At 35.7% G+C, this 13288-nt stretch overlaps 1 protein-coding gene across 1 annotated transcript in view; it reads left to right on the forward strand.

The window, feature by feature from the left end:
* The window catches only part of MYO16 (myosin XVI), a 654868-nt gene that overhangs the window by 175033 nt on the left and 466547 nt on the right, over window positions 1-13288 (forward strand). Inside the window, exons 6-7 of the mRNA XM_090257968.1 lie at window positions 3252-3360; window positions 8120-8244. Coding sequence (XP_090114094.1) covers window positions 3252-3360; window positions 8120-8244 — 234 coding nt within the window. The remainder of the gene's footprint in view (window positions 1-3251; window positions 3361-8119; window positions 8245-13288) is intronic.

Below are 13288 nucleotides of genomic sequence, written 5' to 3' on the forward strand. Positions count from 1 at the left end.
GGGAAAGGAAGGTGAGGGAGGAGGAAGAGAGAGAGAGAGAGAGAGTGAGTGAGAGAATCAGTCTTTTGTAAATGTCATTGTGGAGAAAATGCCCAAAGTTTATTATATGCATGCAGATTTGGGGGCAAGGCATAAGAATAAAGACCCAAAGAAGTATTCGGCAGTTGAGATTTACAAGGTCTATCTAGAAAGTATCCAGCCATGTACTATGAAAAAGAGACACTTATTGAAGAAAATACAAGGTACAAGAAACATCATACATAGGACAATGACACCCAGTCCCCATCAAAGTAGGTACCTTGGGACCTCAAACAATTCTCCCTATCACCATCAGCTACCCTATTAATATTTTCCTGAATCTCATCAATGGCCTGACATCTCTTCCCTTTCAAAGGTGATTTTAGTTTTGGGAAAAGCCAGAAGTCACAGGGCACCAAAATCTGGTCTATAGTGGGGCCCAGTCACCTGGGCAATTTGACATTTCACCAAACTCTACACAAGACTTTTCACCAGTTGTCCATAGCTGTGGCACTCTAAATCACCCATACAATTTCCACAGAGGAATGTTCTAGCTTAATGAAAAATTTAATGCTGGTTTGTTGTCTACTTGCTCAGCCATTTTGAATGTGACGGCCACAGAGTACACATGTTTACTCAATGACATCTACCATCCCCACTGACTAGTACAGTGAAGTCATCATTGTTCACACACACACACATTCCAGTTCACTTTCCTTGGCTGCCAGGTTATATCAATGTCGCACAAATGATTCTCATTATATTAACAATGTCTGGAGTTTTCCTGGACATTCTTTCTTACATGCCATTCTGAAGCCAAGGAGAAAGTGGAGGTTGTGGTTTGGGACTTCAAAGGGCAGGAAGGTAATTCACAGGGAGATGGAAAGCAAATATTTGGTAAATAAATGTTTGTTTGGCCCTCTTTAACAATGGGATCCAGAGAGATCCTTCTACAAATTGGTTTTGTTAGGTTCCTCACTGCCTATCATGCACTAGTTTATATTAAACTGTAGTTATCTGTGAGGGTGTCTTCCTTTTTGGAGCAGATCCTCTATCTAAATTTTTTTTCGGGGGGTTAGAGGGAAATATGAAAGATTTTTTCTCAATCTTTTGTTTTTTCATAACCATCTTAAAAACAGTATCTCCAAAGAAGTATTTTGGGGTGGCAGCCTCTGCTTCCCTTCATTATTGATATGGAAAGACTGAAGACAGGAAACATAAATTTGCATATGGTGACTTTGTAATATTATCTATACAACCATGAAAATAAAGGTTAGAAAACTTAGTTATAAATTTTTATGAAAATTATAACTCTTTGCTTCAATTTCTAGTAATTAGTTTAATTTGGTGTTTGGCCTCTTATTTTAAATTTATTTTAATAAATCTTTGTTAGTACTGAATATGTCCCAGTTACTGTAGTAAGTGGTGGGGATATAAAGAGGAATAAGATGTAATCTGTGATTAGGAAAGTCTGACATATATACATAAGGAATAATACCTGGTAATTTAGCAGACTAATGAGTAATTAATAGGGTGAAATTTCAATGAATGAGACCAGCAGAAATATTCAGCACCATGTTTCACTTTCAGACTTTCTTTGAAAACAGTCTCATTACTTCTGAAAGAATACAAATATTCTCTCCAAGTGCACTGACTTAGCTCTCCTGTTTACTTTTGTTATAATTGAAAATACATGACTCTTAATTATATTCAATGTTGCTTTGTGCCCAGATGTTTGGCATAGATAAGATTTTATCTGAAATGTGTCTGCATTGGGAAAAAGAACAGCTCCATTATCTCCTACCTATTAGTATTGAAATTGGTATCAGCACCCTATAGGTCTATGTATTAATTGATTCTTTAATAATTGATACTTGGGTAGGTATGAAAAATCTTATTCTAATGGTTGGAGTAAAGGAAAGGAATTATTAGCAAGGTTTTTAGGATCTTAAAATTGCTTGCTTTCCTTAGGCAAATGAAAATCTGAAATATATAACTTGCTCTGTTCAAATAAAGGAGTATCTTTATATGCTTATAGAAAATGTAATGTGGTAAACTCTAGATGGTGAGGTAAGCAACACAACTTATCTGGAAAGAAAATATTAAGATATGGCACATCACACCACTTTGACCTACTTTGTTTTGTTTTTACAATACAGTTATAGCAATCCTTGAAAATCCTAAGGTACAGGATATTTATACACATATGGGCATATATATATATATATACATATATACTCACATAAAAGTCAACTCCAACCTTTTAACATATTAAGTTATGAATGTGACATACTTTTTATGTAAAGTTGTGAATTTGTATATTATATGAACTATATTAACTATATTCACATTGCAATACAGACACCTATCAATAAAAAGAATGGGAGAAAACTTTCATTTGGCCTGAGTTTAATGGCCTGTTATTGGTATGTATATGGAAAATCTTGGATACTGGGAACATGTTCATGTCATGGCCTTAGAGAAGAGATGGTAAACCATGACTGATAAAATTTTATGGAGCTCATTAAAGAATGTAGAGCAATGGCAACAATTTATATGATCAGTTTTTTAGAGCAAAATCATATCATTATATTTAAGCTGAGATGGGCAAAAGGTGGCACAAGTGTGCTCAGAGGTACTTGATGGAGGGCCCTTTGAAGCTAAAAGCTTGTGCAATAGCCTCATTTAATAAACTCTACTTATTAATGTCCACAGATTATGCTTTTTCTTAGAAATGTTTCTGGAAAAACAAAAACCAACCAAGCCTTTTAAAACATCATGGTGTGAGAACAGCTCTCAGATGAGTTTCTGTGGAGAGCTAGAAGCTTAAAGATTTTATAGGATGGTTTGGGAAAGATCAGTCAAAGTCCATGAAGAAGTTTGCTGTTTGGACTCTGAAGGCATGGGACACTTCTGTTGTGTGAAAAACAAGGCAGGATATGTACGTGCAGCCAGAACACTGGCATGAGTGGTTCAGTAGCCATGGATTGAATTTGGGGGGTTTAGCAAGAGGGATGAGGAGGTATTGCAAGGGTCAGTTGAAGTTTTTTAAGCGGGTCAGTTTCTCATAAAGTATTTAATATATTTGTCTTAAAAATAATTCCAGTTCTCCATAAGATTGTAGCTAATGTAAACTTTTTCTGCATCTGTTTTCTAAGATAGAAATGAAAGGGTTGATCTGCTTTCTCTGTTGACTGTGTACCTATGTTATATTTGTTCTTTTTCACTTACAGGCAGGAGCCAACGTCCTTCTCCAGGATGTTAATGGAAATATCCCATTGGATTATGCTGTAGAAGGAACAGAATCAAGCTCTATCCTATTGACTTACCTGGATGAAAATGGTAGGCTGAGCTTTGAAAAACTTTAGAAAGATAGATGGCTAGGTTGGTAGAATTTTAAGTGTATTTATTTTTTAGGTCTGCTTACATGATTTTCTATAGATATAGTTTCCCTAGATTGTGTAAAATGAGTTATATTTCCACACTGCATTTCATTCTCCTACTGCAATGTATTGTTGATTTAGTCAATGAGCTTTTGCACACCAGCAAAATTCTAGGTGCCAACAATGAAGGAACATTTTAACAAACACCTGAAGTCCATAATTAGTGGAACTGGGCTTGTAATTATGATATATTCTCTGCTGGGAGGAGAAGGGAAGTGAACCAGCACTATTGAGATTTGAGGTAATGAGAGCAAGGTCATCTGAAGTGTATTCTCTTAGGAGCCATGGTTCTCTTAAGAATTATAACATGCTGGTATGTGAGGGCTTAAGTCAGGGCAGTTAGCACTGGCACCCCAGCATCCACTCTTGGTGACACTTGGAAACAGAAATGTCAGAAAAATGCCCCATGATCATGGTGATGGCCTGAAAAGATGAGACTGAGGTTCCAGATGTATCCTATGACAAAGAACATTTAATTGCACAGACATGGGGTATAGTTTCATGACTAAGTTCAATGTTGGTGAAGTAAGAGGTGCTTGAAATCTTCTCTTTTTCTTTAGTGATTTAGCGTAAAGTCTGTATTTCTTGAGTCCCTTGATATTTTTGAAGATCTTGGATTTTTGCAGGATAAAATAAGCTAGAGAGAAAAACAACAGCACTCCATCTTAGATGAGCCTTTCAAATACATCAAGCACCCCATCCACCCTGCACTTTAACCATTTACATTCGTGCAATGTGGATTGCAATGCCCGGATTTTTTTGTTTGTTTGTTTTGTTTTTGTTTTTGTTTTACTTATTCTATTACAATCGTCCCAATTTTTCTCCCTGTGGCTTCCTCCACCCAGCTTATCCCTGCCCCACAGTTATTCTTGAGCACAATATGGTATTAAAATAAAGACATATGCCCTTTTTTTTCCCTTTCTGGTGTTTAGTTATAAATAACAATGGTGAAATTTCAGTTCCTTCAAATTTTATCTTTTGTCAGAGAAAAAGTTGAAACATTTTAAGAATCTCATCATGCTTGTGGCTCTGTTCTTCTTTCCTCTAAGAAAAGCCCACACATTTGCCTCTTTGTTCCCTGTGCTCTTCACCTCCTCCAGATGACTTGAATCAAAAGGTTTATTCTGAGGATGGCTTAGAGTAATAATAATAATTAGTACTTAGAAGCCATGAGTTCTTAAAAAAATAGTCTCATTAATTCTGAGAGCAAGGTATTACTATTATTTTCATTAGAGCAAATGTGAGCCAAGCTGTGCTTTCGAAGGTCACTGAGTCATGGCTTGGGTGACAGAAGCAGACTGGAGTGCAGGCTGTGTGGGGTAGTCAGTTGTTCCCTCAGTTCATGAGGGAACTTTTAGTTGAGGGATCACCTGCATTCTTCACATCTTGTGGACTCTGCCTTGGAGACCTATTACTTCTAAAGGGAGTGAGCTGAAATTTATGCACATTCCACTGCTGGGAAGTTTATTGTTTGCACACTTGACCTGTAGTTGCATGATTGTGAGTTGGCATGAACTTGATTGTCTTTTATTTAGCCATGCCAGTTCTATTTGATGTTTTCCTGCTTTTCTTACTGTTCTGATTTTCTAATAGCCAAAGTAATAAATATTTCTCTCTAGAAACTAAAATTGACTATATTTACAAAAGAATTAACATTACTTACAGACCTTTCCAACTCATTAAAGGATTTTGTTTGATAAGAAATTTTACTATTTGAAAAAACAGTATTATCTATCCTATGTAAATATAAATAAGTGTATTTCCTTTGAGAGGTTGCTTTATAAAATGATTAAGGAAAAAATGACAAGAAGGTACTGACTCTGAATAGTTAGAAGAAAATGTGTCATGGTAATAATGGCTGTCACAATCAGTTTGTAAAATATATGTTTGCTGGAGCAAATTTAATATTATCTCTTAAATTTTTAATTCTGTTTTCCATTTGTCACTACTGTTGCCCTAGCCTTCTCATCCATCTGCCACTCTCTCACCTCACTGACAATCTGGTTCCATTTCCGACACTGTCCTGCATCCTCATCATATTGGCTGCCACAAACCCAGTAAATACTGCCTAAGTCAATGCATTCTTCCCTTGTTGGTGCACTTTTAGAATTACTTGCTGTGACAGTGTAGGCTAATGTCCTTAGAAATTTCTAATATTACAAGATGAGATTTTTATTGTTATTTAGCACCCAGTGTTTCAGCACCACATTCTTATAATTAGGCATCTGCAATCCTTGAATTTTCACTCTGCATCATATAGTTTCAAATCAGAGTACTCATCATGCTGTCACATCAGGACACATGTGGCAGGAGGCAGTCGAGTTTGTGAGCAAGTTGATTACATGGAGAATCACTGGTCACAAGTTCTAATTGTACTGTCACCACTGACATACACTGTACACCTGGGCACAGCAATTAACCTCAGCTTACTGCCTGAGCTATCCAGGCTGGAAAACGAGACAACCACAGAGAGCTGATTGAGCATTTGATGCATATTAGATCTCCAGTGCAAGGCAAACCAGCTGGCATTCAAGGAAATCAATTGATTATAAAATAAGCCAACATGGAGTGAATGCAGTGCAGGGAGAGCTCAAGGTGGTTCAGGACAGATAGAGGCTCACCATAGGTGAAGGGTGGGGGGATTATATTCAAGTCCCCGCAAAATAAATTTTTAAAAATCTTTGTTCAGTGTATATCAATGTACACTTCCCTTTCTATTTCATTTCAAATCTATGTTTTTTAGGAAAAGTAGCTCATATATCCTCTCCCGCATTCCTAACTTTCTCTACTCAACCCACTGACCTACGGATCCTCTGGAGAGGTCCCTGCCATGATTGTGTTGCCCTCCTTGGTCCCTTATCATGTGACCACTTTCCTGTTCTCCTCTGTTACATCTTTCTGTGACAATGGCTTTGATCACACTCTGTTATAGAAAACTCTCTTACCTGCAATGATCTTTTCAGAGTTTTCTCCTTCTCTGCGAGCTTCTACTTAGTTTCCTGTGGATGCACCACTTGTACATTCAAACACCAAAATGTTGGTGGTTCTCAGGGCTTTGCTTTAAGTGTCTTCTTTTATCACTGCAAAGTATTCTGGCTTATCTCACCCTCTTCCTTGTGTTGTTACCACTGCCTGTTCCTAAGAATATTCCTGCACCTTAGATATCTTTTAAGACCTGCAGGCTTATGTGTACAATTTTCAGTATCTTGACTTAAGTATCAGATAATTTGAAATAATATGTCTAATATGGAACTTACTGTTGTCCTTTCATACACTCTATATGTGTTCTATTTTACCATTACAATCAGGAACCCAACTATCTGAACATTACTTTTCTTCTCCCAAATCTCTCACATCTAATCATCACCAAATCTGATAGATTCTGCCTTCTTGAAATCTTACTAATATGTCCATATCCCTCATTAATTATGTTATTACCACCTTAGTTAAAACTCTGGTCTTCCATTTTGGAATAGCCTCAGAAACTGGTCTTCTTGCCTTTAGCCCTTGCTGTTTGTTCTTCAGAGGAATCTCAGATTAATCAGTCCACAAATGACCTTGTATATATCTTCTATTAATAAAGTTCATTCAAAAAGCTGTACTTCCAACAGCCTCTTTAGAGTCGCCCATTGTTAGGGAGACAGTGCATCCTGTTTGCCTAGGACAGTCCCACATTAAGCCTTTGGTCAGGACTGGAAGGAAGAGGACTGGGTAGATGGTTACAACACTTTTTTGGCTTGAACATGTTTATTTATTTTTATTTTTTATTTGCCTACTCAACTCTTTTGCTTCCTACAAGTCTTGGTTCTCCTAGGAAGCTTACTGTGGAGACAAAAATTGGTATCAGATGCACTTTTAAGAACTTATTAACAAATGTTATTCTAAAATCATTGGATGGGTCATTTCATAGTCAGTGTTATGATAAAATTATAATAGCAGCATAGAGTACCCCAATGCTACATGGATAATGAAGTAAAGAAAAAGTTGAATTATTACAAAACAATATTATTTTATGAGGGACAGTTAATGAAAGTAAAGATAGGGTTCAGATTGACTTGATATATTAATGTAGTTTCAGTTGTGCATAGGCATCTGCTCTCACTGCACCAGATGAAGCTTCAGAGACCAGACATTACATAGATACTATCAAATGTGATCAGGTAATAACAATTAGTGTCACATGTGCAGTACTATTAATTAAACTACAGACTTTATTCAGATTCTTTCCATTTTTTTCACAAAAGTGTTTTTTGTTTTTGTTTTTTGTTTTCTATTCCATTATACTACATTGCTTTTAGCAGCAACAATTTTGGCCAGAAAATCATAAAGAATGAAAACTATATCTTTATAACCTTAATATACTTTGGGCCATGTGTGTTGATTTATACTAAAGCAGATATCCATGGAGAACCTGCCATGAAAAAGGTATTGTATCATGAATTTGGGATATAATACAAGGAATATTATTCAAAACTACACTCTAGCTGGAAATAGAATGCTTCAAAGAGAAATAACTATAGAGCTTTGAGTGAGAATTCAAAGTGGAAGAGGGACTTCAAAGATGAACACGTTGAACAAATATAAGATGAAATTGAGTTTTTACCCCAGCACCCGAAAAGTATCTCTGCATTCTGTTTGAAAGACTCTTTTCACCCTAGGAGTGGATCTGACCTCACTGCGCCAGATGAAGCTCCAGAGACCCATGAGTATGTTAACAGACATCAAGCACTTTTTATCATGTGGAGGAAATGTTAACGAGAAAAATGATGAAGGAGTAACACTGGTAAGTTGATATACTTGACTCAGACATAGGACTTAAATGGAGAAGTTTAAATTTATTTCTAAAACAGAAATGGATACAATTAACTTTTAAATAAAGTCTTTTTGATCATAAAAATAATATATATTCATTATAGAAATTTTAGAAAACACTTAAATATGCAGAGAAAAATGCAAATAACTTATGCCACCACCCAGAGAAAACCAATGTTTATACGTTGTCATGTTTTCTTCCAGTCTTCTTTCTTATGCATGTACTCCCTACAAATTTAGAAGTTGTTTAGCACTTATTTATCAATGTGATTTTAGAGATGGCATTTATAGGAGAATTTGTTTATTTTAATTTTAAGCAAAACAAACTATAGGTTAGCCTGGTGAATGAATTTCTAAATTCAAGGAACTTCCTATTATTACTTTTTTATTGCTATCAAGCACAACTTTAGTAAGTTAAAAATGGAACAATTAAATTTGGATTAATGTTTTATAGGCATAAGTTCAATCATCAAAATATGAACTTTGGCCATATTGATCCATAAAATTTGCCTGGACTGGGCATGCAGGGGTTAAAATTAATTACAATGGAAATACATGTATTAAGGCTCAAAAACTGAAAGTAAACTAGGGCAGCAGAAGAGAGTATGAAGCTCTGAAGCATGCGCTGTACAGAAGGGGTTGGATCCAGAGATTCGGTTTCTACCATGGAAAATATATGGTGTGAGGTTGGACATAGTCAATTTCAGGCTGAGCAGTGGTAAGTGCAATGGACCTGAGGCAGAGCCAGGTGTGGTGTGATTGAGACACAATAAGGAGGTAGGTTTGGCTTAGCAGAGTAAAGGAAAGAAGAGAGGTAATCAGGATCTGATCACACACATTGTAGGCCTATGCGAAGACAGTGGCAGTTATTCTGAGATGGGAACACATTGGAAAGTTCTGAAGAGAGGCAGGGCACTATTTTACTTCAGTTCTAAAAAGATCACTAACTCTGACTGCTGTGTTAAGGATGGACTGTAGAAGGGCAAGGGTGTACCTGGGAGTTTAATTAGGAGGCTTTTCCAGTAATTTAGGAAAGCAATGGTCTGGCTCAGCCAAAAATAGCAGAAGCTGAGGTGATGAAAAGTGGCAAATTGATTCTAAAACAAAGAAAGATCCATTGGAATTTTCTAATGGAAATGTGGTATAAGAGAAAGAAAAGACTTCAAAAATGACTCAAGTATTTTAGCTTGAACAACTAGAGTAATGGAGGTGCCATCAATTGAGATAAAGAAGGCTTATAGCAGGAAAGATCACAATCCGTTCTGGAAATATGAAATTAGAAAGTGTCTCTTTGCCATTCATGGAGATGTTGAGTTTCTGGTTGGATATTGCAGTCTGATATTCAGGAAATCTGTAGACTGAAGAAACAATTTTGGGAACATTGCACATATGTGATCTTGAAACCCCCTGACCCTGGATGAAATCATGAATTTGATACAGAAGGAAAGAGGATTTGGGACTATACTTTGGAGCTTAGGAAAAAGAGGAAGATCCAGAAATGAGATGAGAAAGAGCAACTCCCAAAGTAGGAGAAAAAACGAGAATGAGATGTCCTGGGTGCTAAATGAAGAAAGTATTATGATGAGGAGGATGTGAGAGACTATTAAATAGTGCTGAAAGGGGTCAAGTAAATGGAGATGGCAAATTGGCTATTGGACTTTATAACATGGAAGTCATTGGTCTTCTCATCTAGGGTAGTTTTAGTGCAGTAGTGTGGTCAAAATCCAGCTTAGATTGGGCTATTTGATTAATAGTTCATTTAATACATGTATTACACCAATGCCTAACATATAGTAGAAATCCAATGAAGCCTTTTTTTCTTTGTCTAGCAGAATATATTGCAACTTATATATATATTTTAAAAACACTGTTAGTAACACAAATGTACATGCTTTAATCACTGTTGAACAAAAGGAAAGCTATTGAAATTATCAATTGAGGTAATAGATTGCTCTCATTTTAAACCATCCTCAATTTTGGCATTTCTTTGTGACTTTATTGAATAGAGGGCCTAAATGTTGCTAATAATCGTTCTGTAATAACAATCTTGTGGTGCTCATCTTTAAGCTTTTTACAAGGAGAGTAGCAATGAATGGAAAGCTATAAAGTTATCCCTTAGAGAGCAGAGTATTTAGTGAGTGACAGTTTAGTTTGATTCTTAGGTCTAAATTGGTTAGTCTGTTATGTTAATGATTGCATCTCTAGAGTTGCCCTTCTGTGTATATTGTGCATTCTTGTCAATTGTTGGTAGTAACAAAGGATACTTTTGTTCTTAGACCAATTTCTATATCCTGAGTTGGATTGTCAGTTGTGGTTCAAAATTAGGCATAATTTTCCACATGGTTAAATTCTTATGCAAAATAGATGAGATGAAATTATTGACAAAAGGTTCAATGGGAATAAATTTTTAGCAAGATGATTTTTTTGGTATATTTTCCTCTTTTTAAAAAATATACAATGAAATAACCAAATATATTATAGGTATTTTCAAAATATCTCATAGTTTATATTAATATTCTTCTGAAAAGAAAACAGAATCCTTAAAAAAGTATAAAATGCAAAAACAGCCATATTATAGAGCATATGAAAATAAGTTCCTGAGTTTCAGTGTATATATGCTTTTGGAAAATAATATTGTATTAATTATCATAGATGTCATAAATGTGCTGGTTCTTTACTGTTTCATCACAGAATCTGATGTCTCACATCTGGCCTTGAGACATTGTTTTTGGGAAAATAATTATTCATGAAATGTAAATATCAAGCAATTTTATTTTTGTTTTTCTTTGTTATTTTGGGAATGCTGGTTCATCCCCTTTTTCTGGATGAAGACATAGCCAGTGCCATAAATTTTCTGGTCATTTATAGGGAATACAGATTTTATGGTTACTTTATGTAACAAACCAGCCTCAATTTAGAGATTAGAATGTCTGGACCTATGTAATAAGGAAAACTCCCAACTTGCATTAAGGCCAGGCTCATTGATCTTTTTTTTTTTTTTAATTATTTTTTAAATTAATTAATTAATTAGTTTATTTATTTATTTATTTTTAGAGAGGTGGGGGAAAGAGAAAGAAAGGGAGAGAAACATCACTGTGTGGTTTCCTCTCACTTGTGCCCCCAACTGAGGACCTGACGTGCAACCTAGTCATGTGCCCTGACTGGGAATCGAACCAACGACACTTGGTTCACAGGCTGACGCTCAATCCACTGAGCCAGAGCAGCCAGGGCTCATTGATCTTTTTAATGCCATACCCCCTTTAACTATATGGTGTAGCCCATGAGTCCTTTGTTAGTATAATGTTTTTATATTCTAAAAAATGGTGCATAGAATTACAAAGAAAGCCAGTTATGTTTAAGTACAGTAGTAATCATAATACTGAAATTAAGTTTGTGATATGTAATGCTTGTGCTTCTGTATTATTTCATACACTAAGTAACAGACCTAATAATTACCGTGATTTTACAGTAGGGTTCAACATGGGTGTTGATATCAGGTAATATAAAAATATAATTTCTTCTGATAAAATCATGGCTGTGCTGCCTATATTTGTCATTGAAAAATTTGCTAAAATTTTAGGAATTAGAAAAAGCTTTGATCTGATGCATAAGAAAATAAGATTGTAATATGGGATAGCAAACAAGATGTACTCATGGCCTTGTTCTCTGGCCTATTGCACACCTGTGTGAGGGGGAGGCAGTGTTAGAGTGTTAGAGAGGATCCTGACTGGGTGGACTTCAGGCTTCACACTAGAGTCTGAGACTCTCCTGTGTTTTCATATCTGAAAAATGCCAAGACCTGGTGATGGTTTTGAAAAGTATGCAAAAAGCCCAGAAGCTTAACAAACATGACTGTGCCTACATGGGTTGTGTCCCAAGGGCAAACTGAAGTAAGTATGTAAATAGTGTGCATTTTCTAGAGACAAACATTTTAATACAGGTTTAGTATGTGAGAGAGGAGCAGGTTACAGGAAGAAGACAAATTGTATATTAAAACAAGTAAATTACGGGATGAATATAAGGTTTGTTAGGAACTTTAATATTGCAGTGTTATCCTTGTAGCCTGGCCAACTTGGGTGTCCATTCCCCTTTGCTATTTCAAAATATCAGTGCTGGAGAGTGCAGAAGAAACTGGTTTCAGACCACGGTGGCCATGCTTCTCTGGGACCAGTTACCTAAATGATCTAATCCATAACTTCTCCAGTTTCACAATTAGGACAATAACTGTATCACCAGATGTACAGGATAGAAGAACTAATTTATAATGTTTATACCTAGTGTTTGCGAAATGACTGTAACATCTTGTCTTGCATTATAACTAGATAGATGATGTTCAACTTGTAGTAATTTTTAATGAGAACTTTGCTTCTGAATAGCTGGAGTTAGTTCTCTAACAGAAACAACACCCACCTCTGTATTTCTCATAAGATCTCATTAAATAGCAGGAGAGGAATATTCTAGTATATGTTAGTGATAAACACTTTCACATTTTGGCACCTGGTATCTTCCTGCCATAGTTTGGACAAGGTAGGAATATAAATTCTATTTCAGAAAAAATATATATTTTTAACTGTAAATCTAACTTTAGTGTTGAGAAATTATACCCCATGGGGTCTATTGACTTGCTTATAAATTCAGAAATTAATTGCCCATAGAATCAAGATTAATACTCTAATATCCTGATATTTTGTTATGATGATTTTTAAAAATGTACTCAAAGTTAGGTGGTTTTTGTTTGTTTGTTTGTTTTTTGTTGTTTTGAGATTGCATGTGATTAAATTTTTCTGCCTCCACAGATGTCACTGGTAGCTCATGCTTTGGATAGCTTTTCTACTAAGTGAACCATGACTGTTTTCTTTCTAGTCTTTTCTTTCTGAGCTGTGCATGAGATGACTGGCTGAGAGGTAGGCTAAGTTCTAAATGGTAGAACCCGATTTTTATGAATAAAACACAAATCTATTCATAAGGGGGTTGATCCTATGAACTTAATATTCTTAGTATCAGATGCTAACCAA

The sequence above is a fragment of the Furipterus horrens genome, unplaced genomic scaffold (genome assembly GCF_987537825.1).
Source record: "Furipterus horrens unplaced genomic scaffold, mFurHor1.1.pri manual_scaffold_12, whole genome shotgun sequence".
Lineage (NCBI taxonomy): Eukaryota > Metazoa > Chordata > Mammalia > Chiroptera > Furipteridae > Furipterus > Furipterus horrens.